A 23,684-nucleotide genomic window follows, 5' to 3' on the forward strand; every position below is an offset into this window, starting at 1 on the left:
GACAGTTAACTGGTAAACTCCAAAATTTAGGAATAAAGGAAATCAAGGATCTCACCATGATAAATTGTATTAAAATAATTATATCCTCAGTGGCCACTTTATTAGGTACCAAGTGTTCATGTTCATCTGCTACTGTAGTCCATTGACTTCAAGGTTCAACATGTGCATTCAAGAGATATTCTCCTGCACACCAGTGTTGTAAGGCATGGTTAGTTGAGTTACTGTCGCCTTCTGGTCAGCTTGAACCAGTCTGTCCATTCTACTCTGATCTCACTCATTAACAAGTTGTTTTCACTCACAGAAATGCCACTATCTGGATTTTTTGTTTGTTTTTTACAACATTCTCTGTAAAATCTAAAGACTGGTAAATGTAAAACTCCCAGGAGGTTAAATGTTTCTGAGATACTCAAACCACCCTGTCTGCCACCAGCAATCATTCCACAGTCGAAGTCACTTAAATCACATTTTCTCTCCATTCTGATGTTTGGTCTGAACAACAACTGAATCTTTTGACCATGTCTGCATGCTCTTATGCATTGAGTACAAAATTCAAAGTAAATTTATTATCTAAGTACATATATGTCACCATATCCAACCTTGAGATTTATTTTCTTGCAGGCATACTCAATAAGTCTATAGGATAATAACCATAAAAGAATCAGTCAAAGACTGCACCAGCTTGGGCATTCAACCAGAGTGCAGAAGACAACAAACTGTGCAAATGCAAAAGGGAAAAAAACAATAATAATAAATAAATTGCAATAAATATTGAGAATATGGTGAAGAGTCCTTGAAAGCGAATCCATTGGTTGTGGGAACATTTCAACGATGGGGTGAGTGAAGTTGAGTGAAATTATCCTGTTTAGTTCAAGAGCCTGTAGATACGTTGGGAGGTTTTAGCAAAGATGGACTAGGCCATATCCACTACTTTTTGTAGGATTTTCCGTTCAAGGACATTGGTGTTTCCATACCAGGCTGTGATGCAACCAGTCAATATACTCTCCACTGCACATCAATAGAAGTTTGTCAAAGTGTTAGATTCCACGCTGAATCTTTGCAAACTCTGAAGGAAGTAGAGGCCATGCTTTATTTATATGCTGGGTCCAGGACAAGTCCTCCAAAATAATAACTTAAAGTTGCTGAACCTCTCCACCTCTGATCCTCTGATAAGGACTGGCTCATCGACCTCTGGTTTTACTCAACCAGTCTACAATTGGCTCCTTAATCTTGCTGATATTGAGTAAGAGGTTGTTGTTGTGGCCCCACTCAGCCAGATTTTCAATCTCCCTCCAATATGCTGACTCAGCCCATGACAGAGATGTCATCAGCAAACCTGAATGTGGCATCTGAGCCGTACTTAGCCTCACAGTCATAAGCGTAAAGCGAGTAAAGTGGGGGCTAAGCACAGAGCCTTGTGCCGACAGAGATCATGGAGGAGATGTTGTTGTTAATCCAAACTGGTTGCCACATAATTGGCTAATTAGATATTTGCATCAACAAGCAGATGTATAAATGCACTGAAAAAAGTGGACACTAAGTGTATATAAATCTCTTATAAAATAACAGTCAGAGTTGACATTTTGAAAATTTGAAGAACCTGATTCAAAAAATTAAAGGTAATGAAATAAAAGAAAGGTAATAGTTAAACTATAGAAAACAAATGTAGTGGTGAATGTTTTTTAGACCTGAGTGTTTTGATTTTCCCCACTGCTTTTTCAGTATTTATTAATGATTTGGACTTGGACATGCAGACCATAGTTAACAATGCATTCAACTCAGAATGCAGTAAACGAGAAGGAGGACAGAAAAACATCGACAGCCCAGTGAAATAGGGAGAAATCAGCAAAACAGGGGGAAGAATGAGAAGAGGCAAGATGAACAAACTAATATAACTGATGCAGGACACACAACCAGACTTCTTGTACTTGAGAGGGTCCTGGCTTCTTGGGAACACTGTGCCTCTGAGGATGGAGCATCAGCCTAGATTTTTGTGCAATAATCTCTTGAGAGGCATTACATCCCACAACTTGTTTGACACAGAATTGTCTATAGAAGCCTAACTGACACTACCAGATCCAATGATAATATTCAGAACCGAAGGCAGAAATAACAGAATGTAAAGTTGTGGGCATCTAAGATTGTGGGCTAACAGTAGCATAAATTAGATTGTTCTGCCAAAATCTGACACGGTCATGTTTGGCTAATGGTTTCCTCAATTCTATATTATACTGTAATTCTATAATGAAGTCCATCTGTCTCTTCAAGAGATTTCAACTTGCATTTTGCTATTTACTTCTGCAGCAATCATAAGCTCCCTGCCAATTTCCTTGGCACGTCAATAATTGGTTATCATTTCAAGAATTTTGGTACTAATTAACTGTCTTTTATGAGGATCTTTAGAAAATGCCTTCTAGGAGTTCATATATCCAAGGGGACCCAAGTCACCAGGTTCAGGAGCCGTTATTATCCCTCAACCATAAGGCTCTTGAACCAGAAGGGACAACTGTACTCATCTTCAGTCATCCCAACAATGAACTGTTCCCACACCTTATAGACTCATTTTCAAGCACTCTTCATGTCATGTTCTTGATATTTATTGCTTTTTTCTTTCTTTCTTTTGCATTTGCAGTTTGTTGTCTTTTGCACGTTGGTGTTCGGGTGCAATCTTTCATTGATTCTATTGTCTTCCTTGTAGTTACAGTGAAAGTCCACAAGAAGATGAAACTCAGGGTTGTACATGGAGATATATATGTGTAATGCCCTGGTTCAGATGGTTCCGGTATGCTCTTCTGTTCTGTGTATACTGCTCATTTGGGGTACTACTGAAGATAAAAGGTAGGAGAATTGTATACCATCCAATTAGGATAGCTGGATTTAGGGGAGGTTTCACCGGTGAGGGGCACTAAGGTTGGGTTTGGGGCTTTATTGGGGGGGAAGAGAGAAGAGGTAGGAGGAGTGGACCCGGAGTGGAGCCGTGATTCGACGAAGCCCTGGGAGATCTAAGGAGGATCGGTGATGAGGAAACTGTGAGCCCCAACTTGTTCACATTGGACTGTTTCATTAACCTGGGCCCTTTTTCTTTGTTTTTGTTTTTCCTTCACTAACTTAGTCAAATTAAGAATTATAAAGCTAAATCCTTTAACTGTGTGTGGTGTACTGTCTGTTATTTCGTGGTAATAATTTGTAACGGTAACAAATCATGCGGCATCCACACAAACAGAGGGATTTGGGGGGGCTTGCACTTAAATCTCCAGCGTTTGGCGGGGCCAGAGATCATCTTCCCTAGACTTACACAGCCAATGGAACCAGAGTGTTACCTATGTACTTTAATATTAATTTTGCTTTGACCTTTCTGAACTTTGAAGATCCATAGACATTTCCTTTGCACTATAGCCACTTCTTCGATTAGAATTGTTGGTGCTGCTGAATGGAAGTAATTTTGAAAAGTTAAAGTTAATTCTCACTGATTTTCTTTACATTACTGAAGGAATTTCTCCCTCTGAAGTGTCACTACTTCCTACGTCAGTGTAACTCTCACTGTGTCCGCTCTGCTGGACTAATATTAGTTTCTTTTGGCTGCTCAGGAGTCTACCCTTTGTCCCTACTGTAAATCCTGGTGCAAAGTCAGTATGCTAATCAACAGGTATGCCACTTCCTTATATTTATTTACTTGTTTGTTTTAATTTCCCTTGCATTTCATTTAATGTACTTCCTACTATCCATCAGTCCTCTTGGCATTTTTTATTTCTCTCCCTGTTGCCAGTAGTATTGAATGTTTTTACAGTTTGAATCATGTTGTCCGTTACTTCCTTATTTGACCATGGTTTTTCCATTTCACAGTAAGTTTATAAGTTTTTGTTCAGTCAGCATCCAAATATGTACTTTAAGACACATTATTTGAGCATCTCTTGCTGCTGCCCCATGTTTTTTACTCAAACACTGATGTGACCAGCTTACTGTGGACTCTTTCTGTCTCATCAACCTCCTTACTTACACAATTTCAACATTTCACTTTCTTTCCCTTTTGAACACTGCATTAAACACGGAGAGAAATCTGTTTGCCATTACAAATTCATTAAGACTGTTAACTAAGTCTACTTCATAATTAAATCTTCATTAATACCATCCTCTTCCCATGAACCTTCCCCTGACCTGATCATTTAAAGATCGTTTGGTTATCCTGTGTAAGCATGTGACAGAGGCATACCTGTACTCTCTTTCAAAGTAGAAACAGCCAGTATGGCTTTTTCTTGCTCTTACACTCCTCGGGTTTTGCCATCACCCACCTGCACTGGGGTCAAGTTGCAGTGACCCTAACCACCTTGCTTTTTGGGACTTGGGAGGAAACTGGAGAAAAGAGAGCAAAGCCAAGGAGGTCACAAGGAAAGCAGGCAAATTTCATACAGACAGCAGAGGTCAGGGTCAAACTGTGAGATAGCCACACTACCACCTGATCAATTGTGAAACACCATTCTTTGTATTAACTCCTTGGGCAGGTGCTTTTCAAATAGAGCCTCTTGCCTTCACCTAGCAATCTAGTCACACACACTGAAAAAAAATTCTTCAAACCCAGTCTTCTCCAATAGACTGGATTTGAATCCTGGCTTTTAAGGTTTCAGATGTGTGTGGGAGTAAATATGATCGTTATCAGCCACACTGGTGCCAAAAGTTCTGGATCATTTACACAAGACAAACTTAAAGAACATTTTCATTGAAATTCAGTATTGAAATCTTCTTTGTGACCCATTTAATAAAGAACCCGTCTAAAATACGTTGGCTTTTAAATATAAAAGATGCACTTTTTCAAAGAAATGGATTTGTTGATGACTATTTGATTTGGCTCAAACCAAATGTCCTATGATGTGGAGAAGGATTTTAACTGGCAACCAGTAGGGTAATGCACTGCTGTCAGTAAAAATCCAGGAAGACAAGATAGGTCACTATTGTCAATTGCTGTTAAGGTGCACTTTTTGAAAGCAAAGCAACTCATGTGACAGGTTCAGCCTGAACTTATATACGTACTGCCCGTTAGGCACTGGCTTTTAGGGCAGCAATGAAGGCCCTCCATCTCTGGCAGAATTCAAGGCTTCCTTCATCATGTTAGTAGCTCGGTTTTCACTACTGTCAGCCATGCAAGTTCCGGGTAGAGTCTGAAGAATATCGTCACACTCAGATGTAGAAGGATTCTTCATTGCTATTTCTGTAACTATTTTGTTTTGCCATTCAGGGTTGTTATGCTTGAGTTGAACCCCAGAACCTGGAGGACCAGTGGATCACTCTTAGTCAGGCCTCTACGCTTTGACCTGTTTGACAAGACTACCCTAACCAAGAGCCAAAGCATAAAGCTCTGACTCCAGCCAGGGTAACTCTCCAGGTCATTGAGGGATGAAGGCCTCCAAATGTCCTCTTGGTCCTCTTGGAGATTCAACCTTAGCATGTCTCCAAAATAGGTAAAGATTAGTGAGAGATAGCAACCAGGGGTACAATGCAATTTCTGGAGCGTTTGGTTAAATGTAAGAAAATCCTTTTTTGTTTTGCCTCACTGATGTATCTCCTTATAGGGAACAGTGTGTTTTCTATAAAGAGGTGCAAAGCACTTTCCCAGCTGCTTGATGGTGTTGGTAAAAGATCTGATTGACGCTAGTAGTCAGAGCCAGGATACATTAAGGGCATTAGGTCGTTTTCGTAAACCCAAAAGGCTGCTTTACTGAATGTGCAAGCAAGTGCAAACTGAGTGAAGAATGCACATGACTATAAGCCTTTCTGTGCGTGTGATCTCCAGCTGGCACTATCCTCCAGGTAATTTGGAGGGTGGCCAATAAACACAGCAAGGCGTTGCTTCAACAAGCAGTAAACCATTTCATTAGTCTGCAGTGGAGTTTGTTTAAAGGTTAACCTATGTAATCTATTAATTCCGAGTATCATTCAGTGCCTTTCAAACAAAAGCTCTTACTGATGCTTATGAGTTAACTAACTCAGTAATTATATATAAAAACAAGGAATAACATGTAATGCTTGATAAAAAAAGATTACACAATCCATGGTCGATTTAACTTAAGGGGTAGATCACACAATAAATATGTGCCTCAGAGTATTCTATCTGAAGCAGGTGATAGTTGGTGTGGGCATGGTTGATTTAAGTTTCAAGCTTTATGACTGTGTTTAGGAAACACAGAGATGTAAAGTTAGGATTAGAAGTGTCTGGAGAGCCAGTCAGATGTAGTTAAATATCAAGACAATGGTGAAATTCATAGAATTCATTATTAATTATGCTTACAAAAATAAACTAACTTATTTTTGTCGTATCACATCCTTCATTGCTCTTATTGGATTTTAACCTCTAATCCAGCTTCCTGATGTTTACTATTGTTCACTCTTCGATATTGCCTGGGTTGAAGGACTTCAGCTTCATGGAAAGTTTGGATTGCCTGGGCTTGTTTTCTTTGAGCCAAGGAGGTTGAGGGGGGACCTGACAGAAGTCTATAAGATGTGAGGCATAAATAGGGTAGATAGAACCTTCTTTCCCAAGTGTGGAAAAATGGGATTAGTGTAAGCAGGCAAAAAAATTGGTATGGGCGGGTGAGCTGTTGACTCTAAATGTAAACAGCAATCAACAGTCTTGTTGATTGATTCCAATTACTGTAGATTATCATCAAATTCAAAGTTGTATCTATAACTAATTTACCGTGAAATCCACTGGATTCACATCTTTGCATAACGCTCGATGGATGGTCATGTGGACAAATATTTTGTGCCATTTCTTGACTGAGTTTACATCATAAATTAATTTAAATGTGTACGAAAAGGATTTTCAGAGGATTACAAAGGCTAAGATTATAATTACTCATTGAGTGGCCTTTTTGATATATGTAATGTATGGATTTATTTGTTATAGGGCAATGACTGCCCTTAGCACTACATATGATCTGTTGTCTACAAATGCGTATTGGTCTGTTGTCTAAGCATGCACATTGCTCACCCTCTCTCCTCTCCAAAATGAATACACCAGTTACAGCCATTCCTCGTGTGAGTGCTTTTCTTTTAATTGATAGATAGTTGCACAGACATGACAAATTGACGATGAGTACAAACCCGAATGTTAGAGAATATGAGCAACTGCACCAACGGGACGAAACACTGAGAGAGGGAGAAAGAACAATGCACATGCATAGACAACAGTGGGACGTGAATGGCTGAGAAAAATCCAACTAAACTGGCACAGCTGCATATGTGCTTCTATTTGAATTGATAGATAGTTGCACAGACACAATAGACTCTTTGTGTGGACGATTATTGTCAGTACAGCCTCACAGTATGGTATCTCAAAGCTTGTCTGAGAAACTTCAGCAGAATGTCCAGTCCTTCAGTGCAAATAAAGCGCACCTTGTTTATGCTGCATTTATCGTACCGAAGTAACTTTCACCTAGCTCCTTCTACTAATTTCTTTTTCGTATCTGCCTAAGCTCCAGAAGCAAAATTCAGTGGGTGCTGGAAATCTGACACAGAAACAGAATATTCTGAAAATAATTGCCAAGTCAGACACTATCCATGACAGGAGAAATGAATTTCACACTTTGGATCTCCAGGTTTTCACGTAGTAAGTTCACATCATTCCTTGAAAAAATAAGATTCTTTTTAAAAGAAATTAAAGTGAAACTTGCATTTGTTTATTAGTTTTCATCACCTAATGAGCTTTACAAGCAATGAGGTTCTTTTAAAGTGTAACTCTTATTGTCCTTCAGGGAAATGGCAGCCAGCTTCCATTATGAAGTTCCTCAAGCAGCAGAGGAAAACATGGCCGGCTAATCTACTTTACTGATGCTGATTTGAGGCTCACATCCTGATCAATCAATCAGGGTTTAACTCTCCAAGTACTGTGAGATCATTTCAGTTCCACCCAAAAGGGCAGAAAGTACATGAGATTAACGTCTTATCTAAACATGGGACAACACTCTCCACATTAATGATCTGGTGAACAAAACCAGATATTTGTACTCATATTTCTGATGCGGAGTGCAAACTCACAGCCTTATACTCAAAATCTGAAAATGTTAACTACTATGTCACGGATATCATCTACCCAACTTACCCAGTACAGTCGGCCCTCCTCATCCGCGAATTCTGCATGCGCGAATTCAACCAACCGCGAATCACGAAAACCCGGAAGTGCTCTTCCAGCACTTGTTGTTCGAGCATGTACAGACCTTTTTTTCTTGTCATTATTCTCTAAACAATGCAGTATAACAACCATTTTACATAGCATTTACATTGTATCAGGTATTATAAGTAATCTAGAGATGATTTAAAGTATACGGGAGGATGTCCGTGGGTTATTGTGGATTGGGATTGAAAAAAATCGAAAGTTCTCTTACTAAGTAAGTCAGAACAGGTACATCCGGTATTATTTAGTGTCAGTTAGTCAAACATTTGTTTTAGTATATAGTATATATTTTACCTTTCAATGCATATAAAACACTTAAGAATGTATGTTTCAGCGCTGGGCTCGGGAATGGAAGTTCTCGGGACTCGGGACAGATCGCTCCCGAGCGCACTCTCCACCGTGCCGGGTTGATGTGGAGGATCAAAAACCCAAAACCCAATAATTAAACTACTGTGTTGCTTAGTAATAATTGTAGCTTTCATCAGGGCAGAGCCTTTCTCACTTCTTTAAAATTGTTCCGATCATTGACCGACCATCAAAGCCTAACACTTTTCCAATGACCGATGGCATTTCACCTCTTTCCGATCGCTTTATTATTTCCACTTTATTTTCAATCGTGATCGTGATTATTTTCGTGAACAGAAACACTGCGGATTCAGATCTCTACCACTGGGTCCTAATGTTCACCGCACTGAGACAGGTTAAATAAGGTCTGGGGTTCCGCTGGGTCCTAAGGTCCAGCGCATTGAGACAGGTTGAATAAGGGACTTGAGCATCCATGAATTTTGGTATCCGCGGGTGGTCCCGGAACCAATCCCCCACGGATAAGGAGGGCCGACTGTACTACCTTCATGAATGCACTGAGACACAGCAGATAGATAGATAGATAGATAGATAGATAGATAGATAGATAGATAGATACCTTATTCATCCCCATGGGGAAATTCAACATTTTTTCCAATGTCCCATACACTTGTTGTAGCAAAAACTCATTACATACAATACTTAACTCAGTAATAATATGATATGCATCTAAATCACTAACTCAAAAAGCATTAATAATAGCTTTAAAAAAAGTTCTTAAGTCCTGGCAGTTGAATTGTAAAGCCTAATGGCATTGGGGAGTATTGACCTCTTCATCCTGTCTGAGGAGCATTGCATCGACAGTAACCTGTCGCTGAAACTGCTTCTCTGTCTCTGGATGGTGCTATGTAGAGGATGTTCAGGGTTTTTCATAATTGACCGTAGCCTCCTCAGCGCCCTTCGCTCAGCTACCGATGTTAAACTCTCCAGTACTTTGCCCACGACAGAGCCCACCTTCCTTATCAGCTTATTAAGACGTGAGGCGTCCTTCTTCTTAATGCTTCCTCCCCAACACGCCACCACAAAGAAGAGGGCGCTCTCAACAACTGACCTATAGAACATCTTCAGCATCTCACTGCAGACATTGAATGACGCCAACCTTCTAAGGAAGTACAGTCGACTATACAACTATAGTACAACTATAGCCAAAGTTTCTTTAACAAGGCAGCACACAAAACACTCACACACCAAGACTCCAAGCTCTTAATTACATTGACATTCAGTATAAACTATGACAGTTTTACACTGCGTGAAAAGCAGGCTCATTGTAAGACTGCCCAACAGGATCAAAGTAGAAATAGGTGTGTAAACACACACACACACACTCACACACACACATTCAGAGAAAACAATGTTCATGTTTAATGAGTCAACTAGGCTATAGCAAAGGCAGCAACACATCATCGTATATCATCAATACCACATATAATTGTCAGAATATTGTGTTATAAAAATGGAGAACTTGCATTGATGAACTGTATATTATGAACATTCACATTCTTGTGGTTATTAAACTGCCCGCTACTAGAGAGAGCTTCCCATATTAGCTCTGTTAATATTTGCAATGTTTGGTAAAATATCTGGTAAACTTCATATGATGGCCTAGGGCTGTCATTGAACTGATCAAGCAGCCACATGGTGTTTAACTGTTAAACTGACTGAATACGTATTTGCTGCATTTAATAAATGAGTAAGTTTGCAGTCTGCCGGCATGGGCTGAAAGAAAATGTAATAAACACACTGTACTGTTACCCTTGCATGGTGTGGAAATTGCCTGAGCCATTCAGCAGCTTATCTTCCCACCAGTGTAAAACAATATATCCTGAGCAATCATAGTATATCTGGGTTCTAAATGATTCCTAACAATCATTATAGTTCTATTACAAAGATCTTTTATAATGTTACTGTTTTCTTTGTAACAAAGCAACAGTTGTTTCTGAGAGGTATAAAGCAAGGAAGATTTGCATCTGTGTGATACCTTTCATTGTCTCAAAATATCCCAAAGTTTATCACAAGCAGTAACTTTAATTGAACTGCCATCACCTTTTTCTTAAAGTAAGTACAGAAGTCAAACTCATGCATAGCAATTTGTGTCCTCAAAGTTCATAAACAACAATCGAATCATCTTGCTATTATTTATTGATGATTAGCTTCTTCATTTGGTTGTCACTATTATAAGTATCTCTCTGTATTTTCTCCAATGCATCTAGAATTCAGCGACTATACATCTGAGACCAGTGATTCCAAACAATGACATAGTTACAGTACAGGATGAACTACATGCAGTTGTGCTACAGTTATCATTTGAGCTGTTGGTTTCTCTTTTCCCTTGAGGAATTTAGCTGTATCACACTTGTTTTCAGGTATTTAACAGGTACCTCCAACAAGATGAGGTAGCTTGATAAATGAACCATCCAGGAAATGAACACTGCAATAAGATGTGTGAGTTGGCTGTCTTGTGACACTAGGTCTCACAGGCAGACATATAGCATGGTCAGTCATTTATTTCGGGTGGGGCTGGTAGGTTAATGTGTGCAAAATCTTTTGAATACGAACTAATTGCTATGTTAATTTCAATTCCTCTGGGTTTTGATTGAATAGCTTTATAGCAAGTTAAAATAACTGTTTTGCCAAATTTGGAACAGTCCCATACATTGACATCTGTTTGCTCTGATTTCTGCAATAATGCAGAATTCATTGGTCAACCTCTACCACTTCGGAATCTCTCTGTCTCCATTTCAGGCACAAGTCAACACAAAATCCTGCAGCTTTTGTGATTTGACCTCCTCCAACCACGCTTTCTGTAAAGACTCCATAATATGATAAGACATAGGTGCAGAATTAGGCTATTCAGCCCATCAACTCTGCTCCAACATTCCATATAGCTGATCCCAGATCCCACTCAACCCTATACACCTCTCCACATCCACCCTATCTAGTCCTTTCAATATTTAGTAGCTTTCAATGAGATCCACCCGCATTCTTCTAAATTCCAGTGAGTACAAGCCTAAAGCTGCCAAACTCTCTTCATATATTAACCCCTTCATTCCTGGAATCATTTTTGTGACCCTCCTCTGGACTCTCTCCAATGACAATTCTTCCATCTATCTATTCTGATGATGAGATTTCTCACACAGGTATCTTTGAAAGATATTCATTTCCCTTAGCTCTGCTTTAACTGAGAGAATATTTTTATCCATATCTCATCTATTTTGTGCATCCAGTTCTGATTTCCCACCTCACCATCCTTGGCATTCAATGGATAATTCTTTGAAGTTTCTTACACCTTTGGTGAGTTTCTACCACCAGGCCTATCTTTTCTTCCATTCCAAAAGGTCAGTTCCTCCAAGCTTACCTTGGCCACATTGATATCTCCACTAGTCAGGGCCCTCATCATGGCACTTTCTCGTTCAACTGCCTCTCTCTCCCCTGCTCTTCCTCTCTTTTTTCTCCTCTCACACACCTCTCACTCCCCTCTTTCTCATCCTCCCCTTCCATCTCCCCTTCCCCGTCCCACTTGCTCTACCCTCCCCTTCCCCTTATTCCCATTCCTCTCTCACTTTCTCTCTCTCTCTCCCCCCCTCCCCCCCAACTGTCCTTTCAAACAACGCACACAAAATGCTGAAGGAACTCAGCAGGCCAGGCAACATCTATGAATAAGAGTACAGTCGACCTTTTGAGCCAAAACCCTTCAGCAGGACTGGAGAGAAGAAAAAAGATGAGGAGCAGATTTAAAAGGTGGGGGGAGGGGAGAACCACAAGGTGATAGATGAACTTCTGGTAATGTTCCCCCCTCACCCCTTCCTTCACCATTCCCCATCCCCTTTTCCTGCTCTCACCTTATCTATTTGCCAGCCCATCACCTCCCTCTGGTGCTCCTCCCCTGTTTTCTTCCATGCCCTTCTGTCCTCTCCTACCTCTCCTACTATACCCCCCCCCCCCTCTTCAGCCCTGTATCTCTCACCAATCCAATTCCCAGCTCTTTATTTCACCCTCCCCCTCCCGGTTGCACCTATCACTGTGTGTTTTCCCTCCCTTCCCACAGCTTTTGAATCTACTCCTCAGCATTTTTCTCCAATCCTGCTGAAGGGTTTTGGCCTGAAATGTCAACTGTACTCTTTTCCATAGATGCTGCCTGGCCTTCTGAGTTCCTCAAGCACTGTGTGTGTGTTGCTTAGAATTCCAGCAGCTGCAGATTTTCTCTAGTTTGTCCTTTCAATCAGATAGCTTCATCAACAACTTCTCAACCATTGAAGCCTGTTCTCACCTTTGCGGTTAATTCCCTTTGTCCTATTCATCCTTTCCTCACCCTCTTCTATTCTCACCTCCCCAGTTTCAACGCCAGGTTTTCAGCATGAAGCTTTAACTCTCTTTCTCAGTCTAGAAGCTCTACTAACCTGCTGAGTGTTTCTAGCATTTCTGTTTCTTTCAGATTTTCAGCATCTTTAGATTATTAATATTTTCAGTGGAGAATTTGTTTCTGTCTTAGAAATGAACACAGTAAAGAAGGTGATTACGATCTTGTAGTGCCTTTCAAAATATAGCAGGACTCTTTATAACCAATAAAATTCTGCTTTATGTTATACAACCTCTGTTGTAATACAATGAAGAAAAAATAAAATGTAGGAGATGTAATTTCCTTTTCTTAATAAGGCATGTAACTAGTTTACTGCACTATATAGAACAATACTTTCTCAATGAAGATTCAAAATAATTGGTAAAATTGCACATAAGACTGTAACACATAGGAGCAGAATTAGTCCATTTGCCCCATCAAGTCTGCTTGCCATTTCATGGCTGATCCATTTCCCTCTCAACCACATTCTCCTGGCTTCTCCCCATAACCTTTCACACCCTCACTAATCAAGAACCTAGCAACCTCCACTTTAAATACACCCAATGATCTTGCCTCCGCAGCCACCTATGGCAACGAATTCTACAGATTCACCACTCTGTAGCTAAAGAAATTTCTCTTCATCTCTGTTCCAAAATATATGTCCCTCAATTCTGAAGCTGTGGCCTCTGGTCCTAGACTTTTCCCCACTATACGAAATATCCTCTTCAGATCCACTCTATCTTGGCCTTTCAACATTCTATAGATTCTAAATTCCAGTGAATAAAGGCCCAGAGCTATCAATCACTCCTCATACAATAAGCCTTTCATTCCCAGAATTATTCTCGTCAACCTCCCTTGAACCCTGTCCAATATCAGCACATCCTTTCTTAAATAAGGAGACCAAAACTGCTCACAATACTCCAAGTGAGGCTTCAGCAGTGCTTTATAAACCTTCAGCATTACATCCTTGATTTTATATTCCAGTCCTCTTGAAATGAATGCTAACATTGCATTTGCCTTCCTCATCACTGACTCAACCTGCAAATTAACATTTATAGAATCCTGCATGAGGACTCCCAAGTCCCTTTGCATTTGGATTTTTGAAGTTTCTCCCCCTAAGAAAATAGTCTATGCTTTTATTCCTTCTACCAAAGTGCATGACCATGCACTTCTCGACACTGTATTCCATTTGCCATTTCTTTGTCCATCCTCCTGATCTGTCCAAGTCCTTCTGCAGACCCCCTACTTCCTCAGCACTACCTGCCCCTCCACCTATCATCGTATCATCTGTAAACTTGCCATAAAGTCGTAATTCTGTCATCCAAGTCATTGACATATAACCTGAAAAGAAGTCCCAGCATTAGGTCTACAGTGGAAGTAATTTTTTGGAAGAATAGTTCCTGTGCTATCAAAATATCAAGAGATAAGAAGATGTTACATCCCAGATGTAAAATTTTCATTAATTGCTTTTATAGTCTTTGACAAGTTCCATGAAGGAATCATTAAGAACCAATTACGTTTCTACTGTCCATTTCTACTGCAAGATGCTCTCTAAAGGACTTCTGACCGTTGATAGAATTTGGAGGTTCAAGAAGCCATGATGCAAAGAAGCAGAAAAACAAAGACAATTAAGAAGTTGAAGTGTGAATGAATGATAGAGTAAGACATATGGTGAGAAGAAATAAATATTCTTCATGTATCATTCAGTCTCTCCACTCCATTGTAGACCTGCATCCCTCTCACTTCTCTGCAACATAAAACTCTTGATTGTTTCTCTCTCTCTACAGGTACTGCTGGACCTATTAAATATTTCCAGCTACTTCTGATTTTAATTCTGTATACAGTACAGCAGAATCCTGTCTGTAGATAGTAGCTTTGGTGAAATTTTCTCAAATCACCTAAGATTCAAAAGCCATTCCTGAACAATTGTCAGCTGTCTCAAATTGACTTCAGCACTTACTGTATTTAAATAATGCAGTTAAATGTAAACAGAGCCTGTTATCACTGCTAAAAAAGAATCCTTCTTTCAAAGTATAAGGAAACAAAGATTTTTATGAGATGATTTGCAGCTGGTGATGGATCGCCAATATTTGATTGAAGAACATCAAATGTAAAAACATTGAAATAATAATGCATTAATCATTTAATTACTATTGCTGTTCCATTGTTCTCAAACAGACAACTGAATTCATGGCCAGCTTCTTGTTCCATGTTCACATCTAACAAAAACTAGCCCAAGTAACACAATGGTCTACTGTTGCATCAAAGAGAATTGACAGTGTGTAGCATTATTGTTTCTGCATAGTTTGACCATATTGTTCTCATTAATAGATAGGGAAAGATGTAGAAGCAGTAAATAACTTGCTCACTTTTGGATCAGGTGCTGCAAGTAGTTTGGCCATAGGTGATTCTGCAAAAATCTCGTCAATTCGCTATCGGTCTTAAAACGATTGCTTTGTAGAATGGAGAAACTTATGGAAGTCTACGTACATTCTATAAACAGGATTGAGGTTTTATTTCAAATTAACAAACAGAAGTGCTTTTTTACAAAGTAAATGGGGGAAGACATTTCTCAGGGTTATATAGAAACAGAGAAAACCTACAGCGCAATACAGGCCCTTCAGGCCACAAAGCTGTACTGAACATGTCCCTACCTTAGAGCTACCTAGGCTTTACCCATAGCCCTCTCTTTTTCTAAGCTCCATGTAGTCATCCAGGAGTCTCGTAAAAGACCCTATAGTTTCTGCCTCTACCACCGCCGTCAGCAACACATTCCACACACTCACCTCTCTCTGCATAAAGAACTTACCCCTGACATCTCCTCTGTACCTACTCCTCAGCACCTTAAACCTGTGTCCTCTTGTGGCAACCACTCCAGCCCTGGGAAAAAGCCTCTGACTATCCACACGATCAATGCCTCTCATCAACTTATACACCTCTATCAGGTCACCTCTCATCCTCCGTCGCTCCAAGGAGAAAAGGCAGAGTTCACTCACCTGTTCTCATAAGGCATGCTCCCCAATCCAGGCAACATCCTTGTAAATCTCCTCTGCACCCTTTCTATGGTTTCCACATCCTTCCTGTAGTGAGGCGACCAGAACTGAGCACAATACTCCAAGTGGGGTCTGACCAGGGTCCTATATAGATGTAACATTACCTCTCAGCCTCTTAAAATTCCCATGATTGATGAAGGCCAATGCACCGTATGCCTTCTTAACCAAAGCTGTGTAGCTGCTTTGAGCATCCTGTGGACTCGGACCCCAAGATCCCTCTAATCCTCCACACTGCCAAGAGTCTTACCATTAATGCTATATTCTGCCATCATATTTGACCTACCAAAATGAACCACCTCACACTTATCTGGGTTGAACTCCATCTGCCACTTCTCTGCCCAGTTTTTCATCCTATCAATGTCCCATTGTAACCTCTAACAGCCCTCCACACTATCCACAACCTTTGTGTCATCAGCAAACTTACTCACCTACCCTGCTACTTCCTCACCCAGGTCATTTATAGAAATCACAAAGAGAAGGAGTCCCAGAACAGATCCCTGTGGAACACCACTGGTCACCGAGCTCCATGCAGAATATGAACCATCCACAACCACCCTTTGTCTTCTGTGGGCAAGCCAGTTCTGGATCCACAAAACAATGTCCCTTTGGATCCCCTGCCTCCTTATTTTCTCAATAAGCCTTGCATGGGATACCGTATCAAATGCCTTGCTAAAATCCATAATTACTACATCTATGGCTCTACCTTCATCAATATGTTTAGTCACATCCTATAAAAATTCAGTCAGGCTCATAAAGCACGACCTGCCTTTGACAAAGCCATGCTGACTAATCCTAATCATATTATGCCTCTACAAATGTTCATAAATCCTGCCTGTCAGGATCTTCTCCATCAACTGAAGTAAGACTCACTGGTCTATAATTTCCTGGGCTATCCCTTCTCCCTTTCTTGAATAAGGGAACAACATCCGCAACCCTCCAATCCTCCAGATCCTCTCCCGTCCTCATTGATGATGATGCAAAGATCATTGTCAGAGGCTCAGCAATCTCCTCCCTTGCTTCCCACAGTAGCCTGGGGTAAATCCCATCTGGTCCTGGTGACTTATCCAACATTATGCTTTCCAAAAGCTCCAGCACATCCTCTTTCTTATTATCTACATTATCAGGCTTTTCAGTCCACTGTAAGTCATCTCTACAATCGCCAAGTTCCTTTTCCGTAGTGAATACTGAAGCAAAGTATTCATTAAGTATCTCCGCTATTTCCTTCGGTTCCATACACACTTTTCCACTATCACACTTGATTGGTCCTATTCTCTCATGTCTTATCCTCTTGCTCTTCACGTACTTGTAGAATCCCTTGGGGTTTTCCTTAATCCTGGCCACTAAGGCCTTCTCATGGCCCCTTCTGGCTTTCCTAATTTCATTCTTAAGCTCCTTCCTGCTAGCCTTATAATCTTATAGATTCCTATCATTGCCTAGTATTTTGAGCCTTTTGTAAGCTCTTCTTTTCTTCTTGACTAGATTTACAACAGCCTTTGTACACCATGGATCTTGTGCCCTACCATCCTTTCCATGTCTCATTGGAATGTACCTACTCAGAACCCCACACAAATATCCCCTGAACATTTGCCACATTTCTTTTGTATGTTTCCCTGAGAACATCTGTTTCCAATTTATGCTTCCAAGTTTCTGCCTAATAGCCTCATATTTCCTCTTACTCCAATTAAAAGTTTCCCTAACTTGTCTGTTCCTATCCTTCTCCAATGCTATGGTAAAGGAGATGGAATTGTGATCACTATCTCTAAAATGCTCTCCCACTGAGAGACCTGACACCTGACCAGGCTCATTTCCCAATACCAGATCAAGTACAGCCTTTCCTCTTGTAGGCTTATCTACATACTGTGTCAAGAAACCTTCCTGAACACACCTAACAAACTCCACCCCATCTAAACCCCTCACTCTAGACAGGTGCCAATCAATATTTGGGAAGTTAAAATCTGCCACCACGACAACCCTGTTATTCTTCTTTCCAGAATTTGTCTCCCTATCTGCTCCTCGATGTCCCTGTTACTATTGGGTGGTCTATAAAAAAAAACACCCAGTAGAGTTACTGACCCCTTCCTATTCCTAACTTCCACCTACAGAGACTCTGTAGACAACCCCTCCATGACTTACTCCTTTTCCGCAGCTGTAACACTATCTCTGATCAACAGTGCCATGCCCCCACCTCTTTTGCCTCCCTCCCTATACTTTCTGAAACATCTAAAGTCTGGCACTTGAAGTAGCCATTCCTGCCCCTGCACCATCCAAGTCTCTGTAATGGCCACAACATCATAGTGCTTATCCATTCTCTAAGCTCATCTGTTATATTCATGATACTCCTCGCATTAAAATAGACACCATCTGCTTTATTCATGATACTCCTCACATTAAAATAGACACCATTGGACTAAGCGAGTCCTTTCTCTATCATCTGCCTATACTCCCTTTCGCACTGTCTCCAAACTTTCTCTAATTGTGAGCCAACCTCCCTTTCCTCCGTCACTTCAGTTTGGTTCCCCACCCCAACAATTCTGGTTTAAACTCTCTCTAATAGCCTTAGCAAACCTTCCCGCCAGGATAATGGTCCCCCTCAGATTCAAGTGCAACCTGACCTTTTTGTACAGGTCACACCTACCCCAAAAGAGGTCCCAATGATCCAGAAATCTGAATCCCTGCCCCCTGCTCCAATCCCTCAGACACGCACTTATCCTCCACCTCGTTCTATTCCTATACTCACTGTCATGTGGCACAGGCAGTAATCCCAAGATTATTACCTTTGAGGTCCTGCTTCTCAACTTCTTTCCTAACTCCCGGTAGTCTGTTTTCAGGACCTCCTCTCTTTTCCTACCCATGTCATTGGTACCAATATGTACCATGACCTCTGGCTGTTCTCCTTCCCACTTCAAGATATCGTGGACATGATCAGAAACATCCCAGACCGTAGCACCTGGATGGCAAACTACCATCTGTGTTTCTTTCCTGCGTCCACAGAATCACCTATCTGACCCTCTAACTATAGAGTCCCGTATCACTGCTGCCATCCTCTTCCTTTCCCTGCTCTTCTGAGCCACAAGGCCAGACTCTGTGTCAGAGGCGCAACCTCTGTTGCTTGCCCCAGGTAGGCTGTCCCCCCAACAGTACTCAAGCAGGAGTACTTATTGTTCAGGGGGACAGCCACAGGGGTACTCTCTTGCCCTTTCCTCTCCTGACTGTTACACACTTCTCTGTCTCCTGTGGTCCCGGGGTGACTACTTGGCCTCCCTATCACTTCTTCACTCTCCCTGACCAGACGAAGGTCATCGAGGTACCGCTCCAGTTCCCTAATGTCTCTAAGGAGCTGCAGCTCAACACACCTGGTTCAGATTTGGTCGTCCAGGAGGCCGCGAGTCTCCAGGACCTCCCACATCTGACACCGAGCATAGAAAACTGGCCTCACACATACTTTCTGTCTTTATTTTAAACACATTACCTACTTGGCCTTGACCCTTTATCACCAAAGCCCCATTGAGCGAAAGCCTTCCTACTCTGTCTCCCACTACTATGACTCCTGCTCTGTAAATCTGTCTTCCTTTTAAACTCTTCCCACTGTTCTCACTGGCCGACCTCCGCGCGCTTGCACAGTCACGCCCCGTTCAAACTGCTGAAGAAATAACCGTCACCTTTTCAACTCTGCTCGCTTTTAAACTCTTCCCACTGTTCTCACTGGCCGACCTCCGCGCGCTTGCGCAGTCGTGCCCCATTCAAGCTGCTAAAGAAATAACCATATGGTTGTATACCATATACAATGATAATCAATGAAGAAATCCTGTGTTTCATCAACTGTTTTATCCTTTTTGTACCTTGGACCTGCAAATTTCTCCAGTTCACAACTAGCTGGCCAATGGACAGATTTGGTTTGAAGGTAGAACTGAATGATTGTTTGCTGTGATCTCTGTTGTGCCAGAGGCATCCACAGGATTTTGGATTTGCACCCTTTTGGAGGGACCCATTGAACATATAATTACAAATCCTTTACCTATCTTTTCCATGCTTAATTATCATTGGAAAGCCTATGTTTGTCCCTTCACTCACAGAGATCAGTAACACCAGAGATTCTACAGATACACACATAAAATGCTGGACAACCTCAGCAGGTCAAGGAACATCTATGGAAATGAATAAACAGTTGACAGTTCAGGTCCTGTTGAAGGGCCTCAGCCCAAAAGCCTCTTCATAGATGGGGTCTGACCTGCTGAGTTCCTCCAGCATTTTGTGTGCATTACTTTCAGTTTTTGTTTCAGTCCTCTGCCACAGACCCTCTCTTTGACCTCTTTGTCACTGGTCTTACACAACCCATAACATGTAGCTGTTAGAAGTGAATTTTTGCCACATTCCTGTGAGGAGACAACTGTACTTAACAAGCTGGACAAAGTATCCCCCTGCTATTTTGAAACATGTTCCCATGAAGGTTAAATTCTTACCTTGATACTTATCTTGAATAGAATGTGGAAATGTTTAGACTACAAATTCTTCACAAATTTTATTTAGTGCGTAACCTCCTTCATGTTAATCTGTTATCATTTCAGTGGCCATGATGTTCAACAGAAACATTAGAATGAACAGTGTCAGGGGCTATTAGCCACGCTGTTAAATGATAATATATTTGGCTCTGATTGATTATTTACTTAATTTTTTAACCCTTCATTGTCCCTCTTTCTGCAGAATCTGTGCTGAGTTTCGTCGATGACATTGCTTCTGGATCCAAGACCCCATGTGTGATGCTGGGGAAAGTTCCTGACACAGTGTCAAGCTCAATATCATTAATAATCAGATGCCTTGAGCCTGATACTACATACATGTGAGTAGATACTGAGAATATTCTGTCAACTGACTCTTTTGCAGAATTTACCTGAAAGGGTAGAGGAAGTTTCCATGAAGTTTACAGTCAGAAAATTGAGGAGGATCAACAATGGTTAACTTGGACAGCATTTATAAATTTCACTTCTGGAGCAAAAATAAATAGTTTGCTGAGGGAGAAATTTAGAAGTCCACTGTAATCTCTTGCTTCCAGTGGTTATGCATTGAGTAAATCAACTCGCTGAAACAGCATCCTTATAGAAAGGAACCTATTGAAAGTTATATCCAGAAAGGCAATGGGAAATGGCAGAATAGCGTGAGGTGTGTTATTGAGTGGTATGTGAATCTGTCGTATAATCAGGACTACAGTATTTGGATATATGTTCCTCTTTTTTTCAACTCCATTATCCCTCAGATTAACTACACAACATTTTCAAATAGTAACACACTTTGCAGTTTATTTATCCAAGAGTTTAAAGTGAGTTAAAAGGTACTTTACTTTTTCTAACTTCCTTCATGAATCTATTAGCCAAATTAGCTTTCATGAAGTGAGGGATCACTAAGGTTTTTTGTTTTATTTTCAGTTTCCAACTATATGTTTTACTTACATACCTACATTTGCCTCATCAGCAAACTAAGCACTGGTCCCTTTTGTCAAATCACAGCAAACATACTTCAGACCAGAAAGAGATCCCTTATGTCAAGTTTGCCAAACAATTTGCTCAGTACCACTTCCCTGATGATTGTAACCTTCCAGAGTTCCTTCTCTTCCTTTCAATTCCTGATTTACAGCTATTTGCTGACATCATACAGTGAAGAATGATACAAAATACCAGTTCACTGTATCTGCCTTCTCCTTGTTTCCATTATTAATTTTCTAACGTTCAAGAGTACAAAATGCTCACTTTCTGACCCTTTCTTAATGTTCTAAAGTTTAGGTTCTAATAAATGAACCCTTATGTTTTTATATACAGTGGATTCCAGTTAATTGGGGCAGCTGCTATAGTTGGGACAACTTTTAAAGAGCAAACAATAATCGAGAAATTAGCCTGGTTTCTTTCATTTATTTGGGACATTTTACCATTTAATTGGGGCAAAAGGCTGCTCCAAACAGTTTCTAATAACCTGAGATGTGTGCACTTGTGTGGCTGTTAGACAGTACACCGCACTTAGAGCAAACAGTTTTTAAACAGTGTCAGGTGCATGTGCTTATGTTCAAAAAACAGTGATTTTTGTCACTGATAGTTGTTGAGAAATAAACGAAAAGACAATTCAGAACTGTTTTGCCCACTGTGGTTTCAAGCATTCATGCTTGGAGATGCCAGAAATGACCAAGAATGAAATTGAAATGATTACACTACAACAAGTTACGAAATACAAATAATTTGAAGGTATCAACAATCATCTTGAGTGTTATAATGAAAATGATGATTCGGAGGATGCAATCATTGTATGAAGGCAGCCCATTATCTGCACTATGTGTTTGCGCTGATTTTGTTCATTTACCGTCAATTAAAATGTGTATACTGGATGAATTGCTCCGTTGATAATGATTGGGGACTAATATACAGTTTTGTAGTGCTGCAGTAATATTGATGGGGTTCTAATTTGTTCTATACTTAATTTAAATGTATAATTTGTTACTCATGTAAATGGTAGTTTGCCTTTTTAATAACTTTTTAACAATTTCCATGAAACTTCAACTAACTGGGGCTGCTCTTATCTTCTGCTCTGGCTTTCAGTCATTCTTTGATGTTTATTATATTCTGTCCAATCTTCTGACCTGCCACCTGAATTTGTGCAATTATGAGGTTTTCTTTCAGTTTAATATTTTCTACTGTATATTTTTGCAACATTGAAAGGAGCCATTTCAGATTATCGAGTCTATGTCTGCTCCAGAACAATCCCATTCCCTACTAGTAGTATGATCACTCGAATCGAGTACGATGTTCTCCTATGAGGTTGTCTGTTAATGGATCCAACAAGTGGCTGTAGAAGGCGATTTGTAATGTACATGTTGTGGTGCAATGAGGACACAAATAGGTGGTACCTGGGGTTAGTGGTTGAGTCTTTTGGTTGTTCTTTGACTCCTCTTGCAGCTGCTGCTTGTTCCCTGATAGAGCAGAAGTCACTCTCATGTACCCCAGCTCCTTCTTGAACAGATTTCCTCCAGGCGTGTCTAATAATTGTGATGTCATTCCAATTTTTAGATGTAATGTTGAGTTTCATCAGGCTGATTTTTATTTTATCTTTGAAGCATTTCCTTTGACCACCAGGGGCTTGCTAACCATTCTTCAATTGGGAGTAAAGGATCTGTTGGGGCAGACATCCGAATGACATGACCTACCCCTTGGGGTTGGTATTGCTTTATTGTAATGGAGTTCCTGTTCATGTTGGCTCCTCCAGTATGCTAGTGTTAGTACATCTATCCTTCCAGCTGATCCTCAAAATATTTCATAAGGTTGTTTGGTGGTGTTCTTCCAGGGCTTTCAGGTCTCTACTATGGGTGGTCCATAATTCAGTTCCATAAAATAATGGAGGAAGAATGACTGCTGTGTGTACCAAAAGTTTTATTTGTACCTTCAAGGACTCTTTTCCTTAATCTTGCACTTGCACTGCTGATCTCTGGTTGATCTCTAAGTCAATGTCTGCTTTTGAGAAGAGAATATTGCCAAGATAGAGAAAGTGGTCAACGTTTTCAAGGGCAATATTGACAACGTTCATGGAAGGCTGGCTAAGTGGCTGGTTGGGCAACACTACTGTTGCCGAGTACTGTGGCTGACTTGCCAATAGGCACTAGCACAAGTATTCGTAAGTACTTGTCAGGGCAGCCATATCTTGATAGCATATGCCAGAGAGCTTGGCGATCTACTGCATTAAATGTCTTTGTCTAACCTATGAAAACCAAGTACAGAGATTGTCTTTTTCATGGCAT

At 40.6% G+C, this 23,684-nt stretch overlaps 1 protein-coding gene across 1 annotated transcript in view; it reads left to right on the top strand.

Moving 5' to 3' along the window:
* The window catches only part of astn1 (astrotactin 1), a 2,716,024-nt gene that overhangs the window by 2,620,515 nt on the left and 71,825 nt on the right, over positions 1-23,684 (top strand). Inside the window, exon 20 of the mRNA XM_073063618.1 lies at positions 20,615-20,750. Within this exon, the coding sequence (XP_072919719.1) occupies positions 20,615-20,750 (136 nt within the window). The remainder of the gene's footprint in view (positions 1-20,614; positions 20,751-23,684) is intronic.

This window comes from Hemitrygon akajei, chromosome 12 (assembly GCF_048418815.1).
Source record: "Hemitrygon akajei chromosome 12, sHemAka1.3, whole genome shotgun sequence".
NCBI lineage: Eukaryota > Metazoa > Chordata > Chondrichthyes > Myliobatiformes > Dasyatidae > Hemitrygon > Hemitrygon akajei.